Below are 21593 nucleotides of genomic sequence, written 5' to 3'. Positions count from 1 at the left end.
GCTTGTTTTCTTGCGAAGAAGTTTCATTTTGTGTTTGGTAGTCCTTCTCTCTCAGGTTAACCGTTAGGTCTAATTAGAGTAAAATAGCTTTGATAGACATTCAGCAAAAATTAAATACAGAAAAGATCACAAAGGGTCCATATTAGGAGCCTGGGCGCCTAATATGGAAAAGTGAAGCGGCCTTCACGAATCACTGTAAAAAGCCCCCTCTATTTCAAAATAACATGATACAACGACTTAGTGTACAAGTCAGCCTAATTAAAATATGCTCTAGGGTGAGGATCTAACTGGTCATAGGGTGGGGATCTAACTGGTCTCAGGGTGGGGATCGGACTGGTCATAGGGTGGGAATCTAACTGCTCATAGGGTGGGGATCTAACTGTTGTCAGGGTGGGGATCTAACTGGTCATAGGGTGGGGATCTAACTGGTCATAGGGTGGGGATCTAACCGGTCATAGGGTGGGGATCTAACTGGTCATAGGGTGGGGATCTAACTGGTCATAGGGTGGGGATCTAACTGGTCATAGGGTGGGGATCTAACTGGTCATAGGGTGGGGATCTAACTGGTCATAGGGTTGAGATCTAACTGGTCATAGGGTGGGGATCTAACAGGGCATAGGGTGAGGATCTAACCGGTCATAGGGTGGGAATCTAACTGGTCATAGGGTGGGGATCTAACCGGTCATAGGGTGGGGATCTAACTGGTCATAGGGTGGGGATCTAACCGGTCATAGGGTGGGAATCTAACTGGTCATAGTGTGGGGATCTAACCGGTCATAGGGTGGGGATCTAACTGGTCATAGGGTTGGGATCTAACTGGTCATAGGGTGTGGATCTAACTCGTCATAGGGTGGGGATCTAACTGGTCATAGGGTGGGGATCTAACTGGTCATAGGGTGGGGATCTAACCGGTCATAGGGTGGGGATCTAACTGGTCATAGGGTGGGGATCTAACTGGTCATAGGGTGGGGATCTAACTGGTCATAGGGTGGGGATCTAACTGGTCATAGGGTGGGGATCTAACCGGTCATAGTGTGGGGATCTAACTGGTCATAGGGTGGGGATCTAACAGGGCATAGGGTGAGGATCTAACCGGTCATAGGGTGGGAATCTAACTGGTCATAGGGTGGGGATCTAACCGGTCATAGGGTGGGGATCTAACTGGTCATAGGGTGGGGATCTAACCGGTCATAGGGTGGGAATCTAACTGGTCATAGTGTGGGGATCTAACCGGTCATAGGGTGGGGATCTAACTGGTCATAGGGTGGGGATCTAACTGGTCATAGGGTGGGGATCTAACCGGTCATAGGGTGGGGATCTAACTGGTCATAGGCAGACTGGTCCGAATTTTATCGGAATTCCGATATTTTCCTTAGCTCACAGACCATTCTTGAGATCGATGCAAATTCGTTGAAAAAAAAGGGGGGGGGGGGGGTGGTGGTATGAACCGTTCAGCTGAAGCTGTCTGCGTCTGAAGTCAGTGCATTCGCACCCCAACACTCGCGTGAACCCATAGCAGTATCATGGGTCGCGTTTGATTGGCTGTCGATCTCCGACGATTATTGCCTAGGCCTAATTATTCACCGATGGCGGTTTGCGGGTTGTTTTGATTGGCTTTTCTTTATTTGGTGTTTAACGTCGTTTTCAACCACGCAGGTTATATCGCGACGGGGAAAGGGGGGGGGGGGGGGGAGAGAGAGATGGGATAGAGCCACTTGTTAATTGTTTCTTGTTCACAAAAGCACTAATAAAAAAATTGCTCCAGGGGCTTGCAACGTAGTACAATATATTACCTTACTGGGAGAATGCAAGTTTCCAGTACAAAGGACTTAACATTTCTTACATACTGCTTGACTAAAATCTTTACAAACATTGACTATATTCTATACAAGAAACACTTAACAAGGGTAAAGGGAGAAACAGAATCCGTTAGTCGCCTCTTACGACATGCTGGGGAGCATCGGGTAAATTCTTCCCCCTAACCCGCGGGGGGTTTTGCCGATCTCCAAACGCCGAAGGTGAAAAAGGTAGCATCATGGCGTCTGGATTCCGTATTGTTTTGTCGGCTTTGGAAGCTCTTACGATCGACGACCAAAGTGTGAAAAACAAGTGGAAAGCCAACTGGCTGTCAGAAGAAGTGACTGTCATTATCAACAAGAAAGAAAGGCGCCAGCTCATTGGCGACAGTATCGCCAAGATATCCATTCCCGGTCAGGCCGTGTGCACGTGGTGCGACAACGGCCACTGCGTGGTGAAATACGGACTTGGTGGAAAAAATGTGTTGGTTCTGAAAGTTTTCAAGTAAGTTTTGTGTGTGTGTGTGATTGTTATAAATTACACTTTTGTTTAAAATGCTAAAACATATTATTCTTGTGGTTCTTATAGCTTTTTAAAAAGGCATGATCTAATTTTTTGCTATCAGGAGAGGCCCCAAAATGGCCTTTATAATTCTAACATTCATTTTCCGTCAGGGGGGCTTTGCCCCCCTGCACCCCCTACCGGGGCGTTGCCCCTAGACCCCACCAGGGGCCTATGCGGCCCCCGGACCCCGGCTTAGTTTCCTACTTTTGGAACATTTGCTGGTCTCATGTCTGATCATAGGGTGGGGATCTAACCGGTCATAGGGTGGGGATCTAACTGGTCATAGGGTGGGGATCTAACTGGTCATAGGGTGGGGATCTAACTGGTCATAGGGTGGGGATCTAACCGGTCATAGGGTGGGGATCTAACTGGTCATAGGGTGGGGATCTAACCGGTCATAGGGTGGGGATCTAACTGGTCATAGGGTGGGGATCTAACCGGTCATAGGGTGGGGATCTAACTGTTCTCAGGGTGGGAATCTAACTGGTCATAGGGTGGGGATCTAACTGGTTATAGGGTGGGGATCTAACTGGTTATAGGGTGGGGATCTAACTGTTCTCAGGGTGGGAATCTAACTGTCATAGGGTGGGGATCTAACAGGGCATAGGGTGAGGATCTAACCGGTCATAGGGTGGGAATCTAACTGGTCATAGGGTGGGGATCTAACAGGGCATAGGGTGAGGATCTAACCGGTCATAGGGTGGGGATCTATCTGGTCATAGGGTGGGGATCTAACTGGTTATAGGGTGGGGATCTAACCGGTCATAGGTTGAGGATCTAACTAGTTATAGGGTGGGGATCTAACTGTTCTCAGGGTGGGAATCTAACTGGTCATAGGGTGGGGATCTAACAGGGCATAGGGTGAGGATCTAACTGGTTATAGGGTGGGGATCTAACTGTTCTCGGGGTGGGAATCTAACTGGTCATAGGGTGGGGATCTAACTGTTCTCGGGGTGGGAATCTAACTGGTCATACGGTGGGGATCTAACTGGTCATAGGGTGAGGATCTAACTGGTCATAGGGTGGGGATCTTACTGGTCATAGGGTGGGGATCTAACTGGTCATAGGGTGGGGATCGTTCTGGTCATAGGGTGGGGATCTATCTGGTCATAGGGTGGGGATCTATCAGGTCATAGGGTGGGGATCTATCTGGTCATAGGTTGGGGATCGTTCTGGTTATAGGGTGGGGGCGGATCGTCCGGTGCAATCCGACTGTAGGGAGGTGGCTCAGCCATAGCCTGATACGCAACGTGAAGATGACGCTGACGCTCGTAAGCCGGAACAGCCGAATAACTCTGTGATCGACCTTGAGAGTCGGTTGCCACGGTTGCTATGGTGATTTCGTTGCCTTCCTCCGCTAATGGTCCGTTCAAGGCCCTGACCATGACTGCAGCGAGGACGGCCAGGACGCTGGCGATGAGGGTCAGGTAGAATGACCAGTCCACGCGGTACTCCAAGCACTGGACTCCGGCACGTGCAGCCCTTCGGGTCAGTACTCCGTTCCCGCTGCTATTGACTGCAAACACCGCGCAGCCCAGCAGTCCCACCATGCCTGTGAATAAACACAAAGCTGCCACTACACACCACTACCGTTACAATTCTTTGACTGCATACACCACGCAGCCCTACCATGCCTTGAATAAACACAAAGCTGCCACTACACACCACTAGCGTAACAATTCACTGACTGCAGCCCTACCATGCCTGTGAATAAACACAAAGCTGCCACTACATACCACTAGCGTTACAATTCACTGACTGCAGCCCAGCAGCCCTATCATGCATGTGAATAAACACAAAGCTGCCACTACACACCACTAGCGTAACAGTTCACTGACTGCAGCCCAGCAGTCCCACCATGCCTGTGAATAAACACAAAGCTGCCACTACACACCACTAGCGTAACAATTCACTGACTGCAATTGCAAACACCGCGTAGTGCCACCATGCCTGTGAATGAACACAAAGCTGCAACTACACACCACTAGCGTAACAATTCACTGACTGCAAACACCGCGTAGTGCCACCATGCCTGTGAATGAACACGACACAGGTGCAACTACACACCACTAGCGTAACAATTCACTGACTGCAAACACCGCGTCCTACCACTATGCCTGTGAATGAACACAAAGCTTCCACTACACACCACTAGCGTAACAATTCACTGACTGCAAACACCGCGTAGTCCCATGCCTGTGAATGAACACAAAGCTGCCACAACACACCACTAGCGTTAACACTGATTCACTGACTGCAGCCCAGCAGCCCTACCATGCCTGTGAATAAACACAACGCTGCCACTGCACACCACTAGCGTTATAATTCACTGGCTGCATACACCACGCAGTCCCACTATGCCTGTGAATAAACACAAAGCTGCCACTACACATCACTAGCGTTACAATTCACTGACTGCATACATCACGCATGCAGTCCCACCATGCCTGTAAATAAACACAAAACTGCCACTACACACCACCAGCGTTAATATTCACTAACTGCATACACCACGCAGTCCCACCATGCCTGTGAATAAACACAAAGCTGCCACTACACATCACTAGCGTTACGATTCACTGACTGCAGCCCAGCAGCCCTACCATATGCCTGTGAATATTTTTTTTAATTTTTTAATTTTATTTATTTTATGCAATGTATATCGCGCACATATCTCAACCATGGATTCAAGGCGCAGGGATTTATTTATGCCGTGTGAGATGGAATTTTTTACACAATATATCACGCATTCACATCGGCCAGCAAACCTCAAGCCTAGCTATTAGGGCGAGCATTCACCTTTCACGGCCTATTATTCCAAGTCACACGGGTATTTGGTGGACATTTTTATCTATGCCTATACAATTTTGCCAGGAAAGACCCTTTTGTCAATCGTGGGATCTTTAACGTGCACACCCCAATGTAGTGTACACGATAAACATGAATAAACACAAAGCTGCCACTACACACCACTAGCGTTACAATTCACTGACTGCAGCCCAGCAGCCCTACCATGCATGCCTGTGAATAAACACAAAGCTGCAACTACACACCACTAGCGTAACAATTCACTCAGACTGCAAACACCGCGTACTCCCACCATGCCTGTGAATGAACAAAAAGCTGCCACTACACACCACTAGCGTTAACATTCACTGACTCAGTGACTGCAGCCCAGCAGCCGTACCATGCCTGTGAATAAACACAAAGCTGCCACTACACACCACTAGCGTTACAATTCACTGACTGCATACACCACGCAGTCCCACCATGCCTGTGAATAACTGAACTTGACACAACGCTGCCACTACACACCACTAGCGTTACAATTCACTGACCGCATACACCACGCAGTCCCAACATGCCTGTAAATAAACACAAACCTGCCACTACACACCACTAGCGTTAACATTCACTGACTGCATACACCACGCAGTCCCACCATGCCTGTGAATAAACACAAAGCTGCCACTACACACCACTTGCGTTACAATTTACTGACTGCATTCAACCATGCCTGTGAATAAAACCGAAGTTGCAACTACACACCACTAGTGGGGGCCCGGGTAGCTCAGGTGGTAGAGCACAGGACTTGTGATCGAAAGGTCGCTGGTTCGAATCCGGGCCGGGACGGATACGGGTCAACTTTATGTGCAGACCCAGGGTGGGTATCCATCTCCCACCCCCGTGTCACCACAGTGGCACGTAAAAGACCTCGGACATTGTGCCATAAGTGGATGGCTGATATCACCTAAACACGCATACACTTGTATATATCTCATCTTAAGGCCCGGTCACACAGCCCAAAAGTCGCGTAAACGCATGAATCACGCATAAAATTTGGTTGTGCATGCTTGTCGGTCGAGAATTTGACCATTTTCGCTGATTTACGCGATGAAAATCACCGATGAATTGCGCAAGAACTACGGAAAGATCACGCAAAAATCACTAACAAACCACGCACTACAGCGCACAGGCACGCAAAGGTCCACGGAAAACCACGTATAATCTGCGCACTATCACTAATGAACTGCGTATGAATCGCGCATGATTCGCGCATGAACTGCGCAAGGAATGCGCGGCAGCGCGCACGTCTGTTCCGCGCATATATAAACTGATGCAACCGCGGCGCCTTGGCATTCCGGTTTCAACAGTCGCGAACGATCACTGATATTCCACCTATATTTCGCGCATTGTTCGCGTAAGAACTACGCAGAAATTACGTAAAACAGCGCAATACTGCGTAAACTCTTACGCGAAGCCGAGTTTTGAGCTGCTCAGAACCTGGAATCGCGTAAAGCGCCAATCCGGCGAACCGGCATCGGCGAACAACTACGGAGGTTCCACGTCAGACAAACTGATGAAATGCGCAAATCGCGCATGTATCGCGTAAGGATCGAATTTCGTGCGTGATTCATGCGTTTACGCGACTTTTGGGCTGTGTGAACGGGCCTTACAGTCGGGTTAAAACCCAGGAACATGCCCCTAATCATGGCTTTGCCGTGAGGGTGTAAAACTTGAATTTCTCTCACACACCACAAGCGTTACAATACTGACTGCATACACCGCGCAGTCCCACCATTCCTGTGAATAAACACAAAGCTGCCACTACACACCACTAGCGTTACAATTTACTGACTGCATACACCGCATACACATGTTTTTGGGGGCTTAATTTCGTACCTAACGTTGTTGTCAATTTTGGGTGCACCTTAATTTGAGCGGCTGTCACGTGATCCCTGTGATAAATAAACTTTGGTCCGAACGTGTGCCTGACAACCAGATAGAGAGGCTTAAATGGTATAAAAAGTTTGAATGAAATGACTTGGGAATTTAATGTACGCAAACTATTTTTGCGCTAAGGTTAGAATACAATAGAATAGAATGGAATAGAATGCATCACACTCATCGTGTATATAATATGGGTCGCACATACACAGTACACAGACACACACGCACGCACGCACGCATGCACACACACACACACACACACACACACACACACACACACACACACACACACACACACACACACACTCTCTCACACACTCTCTCTCTCTCACACACTCACACACACCACACTCTCTCTCACACACACACATCACACACACACACACACACACACACACACACACACACACACACATAATGGCTACTATCCTGGTAGCCATTTTTGCTTCTTGTCTTGGCATGTAACCGTAAGTACAAGTATTATTTTGTTGTGGCCTTACCTGCTGCAGTTGCAGAGTAGCGAACACCACCACCATCAGTCTCTGGGTACGGGAAGTTGACCAGGTACGTTGTCACGCAGGCTATGGCCAGGTTTATCAGACCAGCACATTCCAGCATTCTCACACTGGAAAACCATCGGGCTGCAATTGAAACAGGTGTAAGTTTGTTTGTTTGTTTGCTTAACGCCCAGCCGACCACGAAGGGCCATATCAGGGCGGTGATGCTTTGACATATAACGTGCGCCACACACAAGACAGAAGTCGCAGCACAGGCTTCATGTCTCACCCAGTCACATTATTCTGACACCGGACCAACCAGTCCTAGCACTAACCCCATAATGCCAGACGCCAGGCGGAGCAGCCACTAGATTGCCAATTTTAAAGTCTTTGGTATGACCCGGCCGGGATTCGAACCCACGACCTCCCGATCACGGGGCGGACGCCTTACCACTAGGCCAACCGTGACGGTACAGGTGTAAGTATTCTTGTCTTCATTGTTATTATCATCGTGATCATCATAATCACCATTATAGTCATCATCGTAATCCGTAATCGTAATCACCATTATCATCATCATCGTCGTCGTCGTCATCGTCATCATCATCATCATGATCAGAAGATGATGATAATGATGATGATGATGATGATGATGATGCATGAGGAGAATACGTGTGTACGTGTAGTAATTCACGAAACCAAAATGAGAGAGAGAAAGATGAGAGAGAGAGAGAGAGGGAGAGAGAGAGAGAGAGAGAGAGAGAGAGAGAGAGAGAGAGAGAGACAGACAGACAGAGACAGACAGACAGACAGACAGACAGATAGAGACAGCGAGAAAAAGAGAAAGACATAGACAGTCAGGCAGACATACATATATATATATATATATTATACTAGATGATTACCCGCTTCGCCGGGTACCGGCTTCGCCGGGAAGAAGTAGAGCCGAATACCAGGCTGCGCCTGGGACCCGGCTTTGCCGGGTGTACGCCGGCTTCGCCGGCGCACGAAGGAAAGGAGATAAACGCGCAAAACACTGGAGACCTTCTAAAAATAGTAACGTGCAGTGACCTTCTAAAAATAGTAACGTAGTAACGGGAATATGGATTGACGCCACACGGAGGAAGGGAGATAATCGCGGCTGAAAACACTGGAGAAGATAAGGAAGAGTTACTGGTAGTGGATCCCGACAAAACAAAAAAAAGACCAAAAAAAATCGGTTCAGCGCGCACAGCGCTGCGCGCTGAGAGCACGTGTTGAAATATCTCATCGATGAGGTTGTGTCCGGGGTCTCTCTGAATAAGCCCACCAAATTTGAAGCAGATCCATCGAGAACTTTGGCCGTGCATCGCGCACAGACAGACAGACACACAGACACACAGACACTAGTCGTATATAGATATATATATATATATATATCGGTGGGGGGTGGGGGTGGGTGGGTAGCTAATTAGACGAGAATATATACTCACATACTCTAGCAATGCTCCAATATCTGCACACAACGAACTTCTGTGGCCTCGTGCCTGACGTACACACCTCCCACAGGCCGAAGTTGGACACGAAGACGCCGTTCTCCTCACTTATCCCAGACAAGTGGAACCAGTACTTCGTGGAGAAGCCAATCACGAACAGTGTCAGTGATGTAAACAGCAACGCCACGCCTGCTTGGTACCCACGGGTTCGCTGGTGAAATACAGGCGTACCATGACCGCTAGTTCTCCTTGGGTACATTCTGAAGCTGACGATGTTATTGTCATAGTTACGAGGAGCTTTGACCTACTGCAGTCTCCCTCCGCTGCCAGTTGTGGGGAGGGAAGGAGGACCTGGAGAAGACAGCATCATTTGTCTCGCTGTCCGGTCTGACAGTATAGACGTGTGATCGACAAGAAGAAGAAGAAGACTTACTTCGGTAGCGTATTGTTCGTGCCGAGTTGTCGATGGTATTGTCGATTTTACGAAGAGCTTTGACTTACAACGGTACTGTAGCATTATGTTTATAATGCAACGTTGTCGACGTTATTGTCATTTTTACGAAGAGCTTTGACTTTGTCAATTTGTATACATGTACGCATCGAGATTGTCGCTTCTCTGTGGAACACAATATCGCTCATGGCACAATGTTCATGCAACTACGCATCGAGGTTGTCGCTTCTCTGCGGAACACAGTAGCACTCATGTCAAACCTTAGTAAATTATTCCCATTCCGGGAATCGGTGCATGTGTCTGGCTGCAAGGTCAACACATTATTGAGATCAAGTTATGCATGCACCCTCGTCTTCTTTGTGGAATTTGATGACGTTTTTGAATTAATGGCGTCATTTTGTTGATGACGAAATGATCTGCTTAGTCTTGGTCACGTCCTGGTGTACAACACCCTCGTACACATTTGTTTCAGTGTCCAGAGAAAAAAAAAGTGAGTGGCGCACACAAATATTAAAATGTGACGTTGAGCTGGGGGAGGGAGGGGGGAGGGGGGGTCTTTTCAGATATAAATGTGACTGTTTTTCCTAATGTGCTTCTTTAAATTGTCACGCTCATGGGACAGTACCTTACCGAATAACGCAGTGAAACGGAACTTGACAGGTGTGAAAAGCGTTCACCTGGCACACCTGTCTGGTATGTGGAAAAGTCAGTGAGGCCTATCTGGGATTGAAATGTGATTATTTTTCGGTCTTCAATATGTATCACTCAAAAATGTATCAGGGTAGCGCAAAATAATACGGTTTAAAGTTGCGCTTACTCCTTTTACCAAAAGATAGTACTAAACTTCCTGAACAACGTTTCTTCTTAAGCACAGCACACAAATTGCTTTGATTGTTTTTAAATAATAAAAAAATCGTTCACCGCTGGCCCCTCAGCCGGACTTTAAAGTAGAGGGTGACCCCCCCCCCCCCCCCCTCCTAAAAAAATGTATACTGAAATGCCATCCATTATTATGCTAATAACTCCTACATTACTTCAGCAATTTATTTCATTCTGTTTACTGTTTTAAAAGCGTAAAAATCAAACCACCTGACCTAGATACTTGAATCTGCCTCAGATTATCATCCCACACCCCAATCTAATGTACACCAAATATGAAGTAATTCGATGAACACATGTGTGAGTTATTAGCATCATAATGAGTGGCATTTGGTGGTGGTGGTGGTAGTGATGGTGGGGGGTTACCCTGGACTACTCTGAAGTAGCATAAAGCAGAAGAACACACATACACACTGTGACGAATGGAATTCGTGTATCGACTCCCTCTCTCATATTAATCGAGACTTCACTAGTTGCGTACACAAAACGAGGTTAAATGACCGAGACTACGTCATGACGACACTGTATACATATGACGTCAACGCTCGCGCCATTAGTCCAAAACTAGTGCAGCGTACAAGAAAAGAATTTGTTTATCTTCATGGAAAGAAATTTAAAGAAGAGAGCAAAAGGAAACAGCGTGCATTGGTATTAATTCGTGAATATGAACTGTACATATATTCAGTTGAGGTTGCTAGGATGCAATGCTCTGACCGTTTCATTGACTCCAAGATGGCAGCAATCAACGAAGCCACATAGATTGCACTAGCATATGTTTCACCTTCCGTGGACGGATTTCCACATTTTTGCGATCTCCAAAGGTCCACTAACCGCAGGTAAAACACGCTAATACATGTTAACATTATTGATTCACAGGAAAACACAGGTATTGTTCATTTTCCATGTGTTTGTGTCAGTCTGTGAACTCTTGTTTCTGTGTTTGTTTTAGAGAAACAAATTGAATGATATCGATGGAAATCATACTTGATAATAACAGATATTGCACGTGTGTGTTGCAGAAGGTGCAAGTGTACAGGGGTGTACAATGCTTGTGTAAATGATGTCGTGTGAACACTGTGGGAAGGGCAACGTCAGCGGTAACCACGGAAGGAACCACCAACGTCCCCAAGTGTCACTCAGATCGAGTTTTTCATGATGAGTAGTCTACTTTATATTTTGTGAACATTAACACACCATCACGTCTTCATTTGTGTAAACCGAAATACATTTGCAACGAGAAGAAGAAGTACGTTCCGCGCTTCGATATCAAACGTCTACGCAACAAGAAGAAGAAAGACAATGTTGTTACGTGTGTGTGAAATCACATCAGCGAGATCATAATCTATAAAACTTTCATTTGAAGATTCTAAGAGAAAGGGATTGATGTCTGCAAGAATGATCACGTGCATGTTTTTGAAAGTACAGAATTATTAAATTTATTATTACTTCTTTGCACTTGTCTCTGTTAAACACTGATCAGCCCAAGAACGAGAAGCAGACGTCACAATGGGGGCTCGAGTCACGGGATATTGAATCAACGTTTTACTTTCGATCCAGCCGTTCCAAATTTTTCTCGTTTCAAAATTGCTGTAGGTTTCTTGCATGTCGATTTGTATTGTATATGTTCGTACTTCATCGCCATCGTCTCATCATATAATTTTATTTATTTACCTTTAGTTATATTACTTATCACAGATCTATAACTCAACGTGTGCCCTATCACACGGTAAAATAAAAACTGGAAGTGTTGTCAGCTGAAACGACACGTTAAAAAATCAATATTTAGCGAGACCACTTTTGATTTGTTAGCTCCCAATTTTATTTGTGGTGTTCCAATTCATCAGTGTGATAGTATTCTTGCACGTACTATCGGAACCATCATTCCCCTTAGTTTGTTCTAAATTACGCGGGAGGTTGGTGGGAGTCAGGTACCTAAGAGGTAAGGATTTAATACCTGTATTTCCCTGTGAAGCCCTATATAATCGACTTGTGGATATCAGTCGTATTTACTTGCTGTAGAAGTGGCTGTAAATTAATCTACACAGTAAATGATGCGAATTGACAGTTGAGTTGATACATCTTGTATATTCAACGTTCGATCGAGTGAAAGATTGATCTTTTCGCCAGAAAGAGTCAAATAAAGTTTACAGTGTAAGTTCTCGTTAGTAGATAGAAGTAAACTGACTCACGATAGAAAGTGGAAACATAACTCTTTGGGTGGTTGTGTAGAAACGTAACGTAACATACGTTGAAGAATTATTTCAAAGTACAGTAGAAGTAGAGCTAAACTAGGACTTGCATTTTGTGCACGAAGGCGCCGCCCGACTGTTTCTTTTTGTAATTTGATCCGAAATTTAGTAGCTCGACGGTGTTTGAGCAACATACATTTTGTACGTTTTGGAATAATACGCGAGGTGACTTATGAGTGACGACAGTTCCCCAGCTCATAATTTTAGAAAGTCCACCATCGCAGCCCAGTTGGCACGGAAACAGCCGGCCGACAAATCGCTTCCCATAGTAACCACAGATAAGAAGGGAAGAAAAACCCTTACTGTCGGTAACGATCGGGAAGAGGTGATAGACTCGTTACCAATTCCTGCTGACGAAGAAGAGAGTGTTCATCTCTCTCTTCAAGTTGACAGCAACCGTAACGACGAAGAGGTTGATCCACAGGCGTGCACGGACGTGTCACCTGTAAATATGTCTCAGTCCACAAGTGTAGATCCGCTAGAGTTGACTAGACAGCTAATGGCCGAAGGACAGTTGTTGGGGTTAGAAGGAGCCGAGTTGCGTGCATTTGTTCTTGATCAGAAAGAGAAGCAACAAACTCTTGATCGCGAAGAACGAGAACGTGATGCTGAACGACAAGAACGTGCTGAACGACAAGAACGTGATGCTGAACGACAAGAACGTGATGCTGAACGACAAGAACGTGACGCTGAACGACAATTCCAACTGGAACAGTTGAAAATCCAGAACGCCAACCAAGAGGGCAACAGGAACAACAACTCGCCAGGACGTATTCGCGAAGATGATGGTTTCAAGCCCAAGATTCCTTTTCTAGACGACCGTGATGACATCGAGAGCTGGTTCCATCAGTTCGAGCATTATGCTCGAGACTGTAACCTGAGTGATGCAGCAAAAGCTTCACGTGTAGTGTACTTTCTGAAGGGTAAGGCGAGAGTCATCTTCTCAAAGCTGAACGAGGAAGACGCTAATGACTACGACACTCTCAAACACGCTTTGTATGAGGGCTTCCAACTCACTAGCGAAGATTATAGAAAGAAGTTTCGCCAAACCAAGAAAAGCGCCACTGACACGTATAAAGAGCACATCACGAAGCTAGAACGGTATCTAGACAAGTGGGTGGAATTAGCAGAATGCGACCAAGATGTAAAAGATCTCAAAGATTTGTTGGTCCGTGAACAGGTGTTGGACACCCTTCCGCCTGACCTCGCCGTTCACATTAGGGATAGAGACCCTAAGAGCGCCAAAGAGATTGGGATGATAGCCAACACATATCAACAATCTAGATCGAACGTCAAAACTTCATCGACGTACGTCAAGCCTGAAAAACGTCGTTCTCCCCAAGAAGAAACAAGAATAGCTGCTCCATCAACAAAACCCGCAAATCAAACTCTAAAGGCAAAGTTGAGTGACGCCGAGAGAGAGAAACTGCGAGCATCTGGATGTTGTTTCATTTGTAAATTGCAAGGGCATGTCTCTCGTTTTTGTCCAAACAAGAGAGACACAGCAGGTGCAGTTTCATCGAAGAAAGATACACTTGAGACACCGATCCTCTTAGAAAAACTTTGCGGAAATTGCAAGGAAAAGAAATGTGCCGAAGTGGTACCAGTGAAGCTGAATGGAACAATTGTCAACGCTTTGAGAGACACTGGATGTACTGGTATCATTGTCAGCAAGAAGTTTGTGCCTAAGGAGGCATATTCAGCGAAAATGAAGGAGACTACTCTGGCAGAGAAAGACTCCAAGAAGATGTACCACACCGCCGTGGTGCACATCGATTCACCCTACTTTGACTCCGAGACAGAAGTAACGGTGATGGACGACCCAATTTACCCTGTCCTCATAGGTAAATGGTATGGACTAGGTAAAGAGAAGAAATTGACTCCCACATATCCTGTTCGAGACCCAGCGTGGTACCCTGGGACAGCAGCTGCTGTTACCACGAGAGCACAAGCGACAGAAGACGCCCAGAAACCAAGCTGCAGTCACAAACAGGGAGTCAAGGAAGAAGAAAGACTGTATTCGCCAGCTGATCTGAAGAGAGAACAGGCAAGTGACCCTTCGTTGAAGACCATCAGGCAATTTGCCAACTCTCCAGAAGGGATCAATGGGATACGATATTCATACAAGAAAGAAATCCTGTATAGAACAACGAAAGATCGCCACGGAAACGACCGTTCACTAGTAATCGTTCCGAAGAAACTCAGGAACAAAGTTCTTTCATTTGGTCACGATCACCCCATGGCAGGACACTTAGGACAAAGAAAAACATCTGACAGAATTAGAGCAGAATTCTGGTGGCCAGGGTGTGCAGGAGACATTCGTAGGTATTGCTTGTCCTGTGACACATGCCAAAGAACTGCACCGAAAAGTCAGACAAAGAAAGTCCCTCTGGGAAGGATGCCACCCATCAGTTCGGTTTTCAAGAGAGTTGCGGTGGATATCATCGGCCCGGTCAAACCTATGTCGGAGAGCAAGAAACAATACATCTTGGTATCTGTTGACTACGCTACCCGATACCCCGAAGCCGTAGCCCTGAAAAACATCCAAGCAGATACCGTAGCTGAAGCTCTCTGGGAGATGTGGACTAGATTGGGAATCCCAGATGAAGTGATAACGGACCAAGGCACACAGTTCACCAGCCACCTGATGAAAGAAGTGAACGACTTTCTCAGCATCAAACACCATATGACTGCACCGTTTCACCCTCAAGCGAATGGTTTGGTCGAAAGGTTCAACTCCACACTGAAGAGCATGCTGAAAAAGTTAGCGATCGATCAACCGAGGGAATGGGACACGTTTATCCCCGCCCTCCTGTTTGCATACAGAGAAGCTCCACAAGAAAGCATGGGATTTTCGCCGTTTGAGCTGCTGTATGGGAGATCTGTCAAAGGACCCATGCAAGTGCTGCGCCAAACATGGACCGAAGAAGAAATCTCAGGGGAGCAGAAGACTACAGCGGAATATGTAGTCAACCTCAGGAACAGAATAGAAGAAACGTGCAACGTGGCACGTGAGAACCTGAAGAAAGCGGCCAGCAAGCAAGCCCATTTCTTCAACAAGAAAACGAAACCAAGGACGCTAGAAGTCGGAAAACGGGTTCTACTTCTACGCCCTGTGAAGAACAACAAGCTGGAACTTACATGGTCAGGTCCCTACAAGGTTGTGGAAAAGTTGAATGAATTCGACTACAAGATCCAAGTTGGCAGAAGAACACGGATCTACCACATCAACCTCATCAAGGAGTACCAAGAACGGGAATTGAGTTCCGCCACTCCCAATCCCAGTTCATCTGCCCAAGCGAGTGTTCCTGCTTCAAACGAAGAAGAAAGTGATGAAGAAGACGGAGGAGAAGAGGTCGTGGCTGTTGTCATGGAAGAGGACAACACGATGGATGATGACATCTTCAAGTATGACACTCAGAAGATGTTACCCCTCCTAGAAACTCAAAGAACCGAAAATGTGAAGAACATCCATTTCGACGAGAAATTGGACGAGGCAAAGGTCAAGGAGGCGAAGATGATCTGTGAAGAATTTGAAGAGTTCCTAACAGATGTTCCAAAGACGACGAACCTGGAAAAATGTTCCATTGAAGTGACAGAGAAGAAACCAGTCTTTGTGAAACCCAGACCCATACCTCACGCCATGGTAGAAACTGTCGAAAAGGAAATTGAAGAAATGCTGAAGTTGCATGTCATCGAACCTGCAAACTCTCCATACAACTCTCCCATCGTCCTGATAAAGAAGAAGGACGGAAAGTACCGTTTCTGTTCTGATCTGAGAGCTCTGAACAACGTGGTAGTGTTCGACGCTGAACCCATCACCGATGTCGACCATCTGTTTCAAAGTTTAGGAAAAGCGAAATACTTTTCAAAGCTAGACTTGACGAAAGGATATTGGGCGATCCCAATAGAAGAGGAAGATAGAGACAAGACGGCATTCACAACTTCAGCGGGCCAATTTCGTTGGGCCAACATGCCATTTGGATTGAAAACAGCGACAGGGGTGTTTAATCGCATGATGAGGAAGCTACTCAATCCAATCAGAAGAAAAGACGTCCACCACTTCATGGACGACGTGCTTATAGCAACTGAAACCTGGGAAGAGCACATGTCAGCTCTGAAGGCAGTACTACAGAGGCTACAAGAAGCCAATTTGGCAGCAAAACCCTCCAAGTGCTACATAGGCTACACAGAGTTGCCGTACCTCGGACACGAAGTGGGAGGTGGAAAAAGGTGGCCAGAAAGCGACAAGATCAAGAAGATTCAAGACGCTCTCCCACCCACCACGAAGAAGGAACTACGGTCGTTCCTAGGACTCTGCAACTTCTACAGGTCCTACATCGAGTCATACGCGAACATAGCTGTTCCGTTAACCGACCTGACAAAGAAGTTCAACCCAGACAAGCTTGTCTGGAACGACGAAGCGAGAAGGAGTTTTGAGACACTCAAAGAGAAAATCTCACAGAAACCTGTGCTGTGTATGCCAGACCACAGCAAACCTTTCGTGCTAAGGACGGACGCCTCCGACAAAGGAATGGGTGCTGTTCTCATGCAAGAGCACGAAGAGACTCTACGACCTGTTGCGTACCAAAGCAAGAAGTTCAACGGAGCAGAAAGTAGGTACGCCACCGTAGAAAAAGAATGCCTAGCTACAGTTTGGGGAGTGGGAAAGTTCGAACGGTATCTGTACGGGAAACACTTCACCATTGAGACAGACCATCGCCCACTCAAACATCTCCAACGACAACCGAACAACCCTCGTCTGATGAGATGGGCCCTCCAACTGCAGCCATACGAGTTCACCGTACGTGTTATCCCCGGGAAGGACAACCACGGTGCAGATTATATGAGCAGAGCGTCGTACGATGAATAATTATCTACTTGGGATAGGATAATTATCTTGATCCATGGGGTTATGTGACGAATGGAATTCGTGTATCGACTCCCTCTCTCATATTAATCGAGACTTCACTAGTTGCGTACACAAAACGAGGTTAAATGACCGAGACTACGTCATGACGACACTGTATACATATGACGTCAACGCTCGCGCCATTAGTCCAAAACTAGTGCAGCGTACAAGAAAAGAATTTGTTTATCTTCATGGAAAGAAATTTAAAGAAGAGAGCAAAAGGAAACAGCGTGCATTGGTATTAATTCGTGAATATGAACTGTACATATATTCAGTTGAGGTTGCTAGGATGCAATGCTCTGACCGTTTCATTGACTCCAAGATGGCAGCAATCAACGAAGCCACATAGATTGCACTAGCATATGTTTCACCTTCCGTGGACGGATTTCCACATTTTTGCGATCTCCAAAGGTCCACTAACCGCAGGTAAAACACGCTAATACATGTTAACATTATTGATTCACAGGAAAACACAGGTATTGTTCATTTTCCATGTGTTTGTGTCAGTCTGTGAACTCTTGTTTCTGTGTTTGTTTTAGAGAAACAAATTGAATGATATCGATGGAAATCATACTTGATAATAACAGATATTGCACGTGTGTGTTGCAGAAGGTGCAAGTGTACAGGGGTGTACAATGCTTGTGTAAATGATGTCGTGTGAACACTGTGGGAAGGGCAACGTCAGCGGTAACCACGGAAGGAACCACCAACGTCCCCAAGTGTCACTCAGATCGAGTTTTTCATGATGAGTAGTCTACTTTATATTTTGTGAACATTAACACACCATCACGTCTTCATTTGTGTAAACCGAAATACATTTGCAACGAGAAGAAGAAGTACGTTCCGCGCTTCGATATCAAACGTCTACGCAACAAGAAGAAGAAAGACAATGTTGTTACGTGTGTGTGAAATCACATCAGCGAGATCATAATCTATAAAACTTTCATTTGAAGATTCTAAGAGAAAGGGATTGATGTCTGCAAGAATGATCACGTGCATGTTTTTGAAAGTACAGAATTATTAAATTTATTATTACTTCTTTGCACTTGTCTCTGTTAAACACTGATCAGCCCAAGAACGAGAAGCAGACGTCACACACACAAACACACACACACACACACAAACACACACACACACACACACACACACACACACACACACAGAAACAAACACATACACCCGCCCACACACACCCACACGTACACCCAACCTACAGGTCCCAGCAGGCACCTAACCATGTGGAAAGTGTCTTATTCCGACCCGGATATTATAAGATGTTTGATGGGTTGTTGACAGAACAGCTTTTTTGTCGGTCCGAGGGGGAGCATATCGTCTTTTGTTTCGGCCGCGGTCAATAAATATGAAACAAAAGTCGATATGCCCCCCAAGGACCGACAAAAAAGCTGGTCTGTCAACAAACCATCAAACATCGTTTTTGTCATCATTTTGGTAGTGAGAAAATAAGTGCACAATCAACCCAGGGAGCCATGCTTTGAAACACGGGTTCCGTGCTGATAACCACACGAGTCCCGGTTTGATAACCACTGGCAATCAAAGATGGCGTGTGAAAGCAACTTTTTGTGTTTTTGAGTTCATTAAATGTTGGGATGAAAATGTCAGGTTTGAGGATGCACAGTTCTGCAGGTTCATCTCGGTATTCCACCCCCTCGGCTCTCTGTTGTAAATAGTAAGCTGAGTGATCGAATGTGGAAGCTACGTTTGGTGGTCACAGAAGATTTGCGTCGTGCAGCGAAGGAAATAATCGCGATCTTGTTTCCGACTCGGTACCTCTTTGTTTTTCATTGAGACCTGTCATTCTGCTTGCTCGGCTTTGTTAGATGTTTGCATATCTTGTTGCTATTTTCTTTGCTTTTATTATTGTTTGTACCCCCCGCGGGTTAGGGGGAATCCCATATTGGTTGGGACGAGAAAGAATTTACCCGATGCTCCCCAGCATGTTGTAAGAGGCAACTAACGGATTCTGTTTCTCCTGTTACCCTTGTTAAGTGTTTCTTGTATAGAATATAGTGAATGTTTGTAAAGATTTTAGTCAAGCAGTATGTAAGAAATGTTAAGTCCTTTGTACTGGAAACTTGCATTCTCCCAGTAAGGTAATATATTGTACTACGTTGCAAGCCCCTGGAGCAATTTTTTTTATTTGTGCTTTTGTGAACAAGAAACAATTGACAAGTGGCTCTATATATCCCATCTTCCCTCTTGCCCCGTCGCGATATAACCTTCGTGGTTGAAAACGACGTTAAATACCCAATTAAAGAAATTATTGTTTCTTATGTGTGCTTCGCTTATCGATACAACGTCTTGTGCACGGGTCAAAATTTGTGTGTCAGGTGTCGTTTTACTTGAACTTGACGTTCGTGTTTCTCCGAACGTCTGTGTATCGAAACACAGATACACGCCATCCATGACTCGGTAAGAAGACAAAACATATCGCTAGGTTTCATTTGTTTTTGATGAATGTATAACCTTTCATGAAGTAGTTTTGTTTTTTGATTACTTTTGCCAGTTTGTGAGTTCGTTTTTGGAACTTTGCAAAGCAGTGTCGTGTCGTCTGTTTAGTTCTGGGGAAACACCAATGAAAAGAGCCGAAGAATCCCCGAGCGTTTCTATTGGGTTTGCTTTTGAGTATCCATGTATAACCTGCTTCCTGCAACTATGGTAACCGGGGATTTATTGAATGGGGAACATGAGATTTAGTTCCCAGGTGCTTTTGAATGAAAACTCGTGAAAATGATGACAATCTAGAATACCCGATGTCTGCCAAGTCATCCGTACCTTAACTGACAACTGCCGATTGTGGTTTTTTTTAAGTAGAGTTTCGTCATTCCAACGATGACGAGGTAAAATTTATGTTAATGGAAAACTCAACCTCCTCCCCCCTTAAAGGTGGTCGTCTACATTTTTGCTTTTTTTCAATAATCTTATGGTTAGATTTCGCTAAAAAGTTATGTCAGATGATGAATGAACCATGGGGAAAAAAGTTATAGAAAAAAAAATATATGTAAAAAAAGATTTTATTTTTGGGTAACGTGACTCACGCTTCCAATATTTTGTTTTCTGTTTGCTGAGAACATGTGCTTTGCCTAAAAATACTGACCAATCAAATTCATGTCACTATGCTTATAGCCACGCCCAAACAAGTGCAGCAACAGCTTGACACTAGAGCGTTGTCTACGCTTTTATTTAAACGCATGAAATGCACGGGATTTGAGAGGAGTTTTGCGCTTGGCATTTTCCAAATAAGGATATCCTACTATGAGTACTGCGCTGGAATACTACAATGAATTTTCAAACGGCTACACTGGCTTCGTCTTTCCTGATCGAAAGGGGGTGTATTGTTGATATTATTTTGTAGATAATAGACTCTGCATTTTAATGGTAAAATGGCGATTTCGGCATAAAAATGTAGACAAGGACCTTTAAAAACAGTTTCTCACATCGCCCAAAATTAGCTATACAAAACTTGTCGGGGTGGAAATGATGTCACCACACCCAATGTGTTCAATGTTCAGTTATTCAAACTGTGAAGTGAACGCTATATTTCGGCACTTTTGAGGCTGTACGTAAGTTCTCTGCTTTCTTTTGCCCTCATGGCTACAGTGAAAGATGCTGGCTTTTGATAGATTACAGAACTAAGATGTCGGTTGATAGATTCTGACAACAAAATGTAAAATCAACAAGAGTGTAGTAAGATTCCAAATTGTATTCAGACCAAAACAACAATCATCTATATTCATCTAGTCTCTATATATATACGACTTGTGTCTGTGTGTGTGTGTGTTCGCGATGCACGGCCAAAGTTCTCGATGGATCTGCTTCAAATTTGGTGGGCATATTCAGTTAGACCCCGGACACAACCTGGTCGATGAGAATTTTCAACACGTGCTCTCAGCGCGCAGCGCTGAACCGATTTTGGTTGTTCTGTTCATCTTCCCAGATCCATTCCCAGTAACTCTTCCTTATCTTCTCCAGTGTTTTGCGTTTATCTCCCTTCCTTCGTGTGGCGTCAATCCATATTCC

At 45.4% G+C, this 21593-nt stretch overlaps 2 protein-coding genes and 2 long non-coding RNA genes across 4 annotated transcripts in view; 3 read left to right on the top strand and 1 right to left on the bottom strand.

Annotated features, from left to right (window-relative positions):
- Positions 1 to 873: 873 nt before the first annotated feature.
- Positions 874 to 9875, bottom strand: LOC138949469 (uncharacterized). The gene is made up of 3 exons (XM_070321297.1): positions 9062 to 9875; positions 7593 to 7733; positions 874 to 3913 (listed from the first exon to the last, which is right to left on the bottom strand). The coding sequence occupies exons 1-3, from the start codon at positions 9321 to 9323 to the stop codon at positions 3507 to 3509; spliced, it is 810 nt and encodes a 269-aa protein (XP_070177398.1). The 5' UTR covers positions 9324 to 9875; the 3' UTR covers positions 874 to 3506.
- A 937-nt stretch (positions 9876 to 10812) lies between these two features.
- Positions 10813 to 11756, top strand: LOC138949468 (uncharacterized). The gene is made up of 2 exons (XR_011450294.1): positions 10813 to 11230; positions 11414 to 11756. It is a non-coding gene; the product is annotated as an uncharacterized lncRNA (long non-coding RNA).
- Positions 11757 to 14144: 2388 nt separating this feature from the next.
- Positions 14145 to 18507, top strand: LOC138949467 (uncharacterized). The gene is made up of 2 exons (XM_070321295.1): positions 14145 to 17981; positions 18165 to 18507. The coding sequence occupies exon 1, from the start codon at positions 14352 to 14354 to the stop codon at positions 17514 to 17516; it is 3165 nt and encodes a 1054-aa protein (XP_070177396.1). The 5' UTR covers positions 14145 to 14351; the 3' UTR covers positions 17517 to 17981; positions 18165 to 18507.
- A 936-nt stretch (positions 18508 to 19443) lies between these two features.
- LOC138949474 (uncharacterized) overlaps positions 19444 to 21593 on the top strand; it is a 51523-nt gene continuing 49373 nt past the window's right edge. Inside the window, exon 1 of the long non-coding RNA XR_011450295.1 lies at positions 19444 to 19666. This is a non-coding gene — a long non-coding RNA (uncharacterized lncRNA). The remainder of the gene's footprint in view (positions 19667 to 21593) is intronic.

Source organism: Littorina saxatilis, linkage group LG15 (assembly GCF_037325665.1).
Source record: "Littorina saxatilis isolate snail1 linkage group LG15, US_GU_Lsax_2.0, whole genome shotgun sequence".
Classification (NCBI taxonomy): Eukaryota; Metazoa; Mollusca; class Gastropoda; order Littorinimorpha; family Littorinidae; genus Littorina; species Littorina saxatilis.
This window is presented reverse-complemented; position numbering and strand designations above follow the sequence as displayed.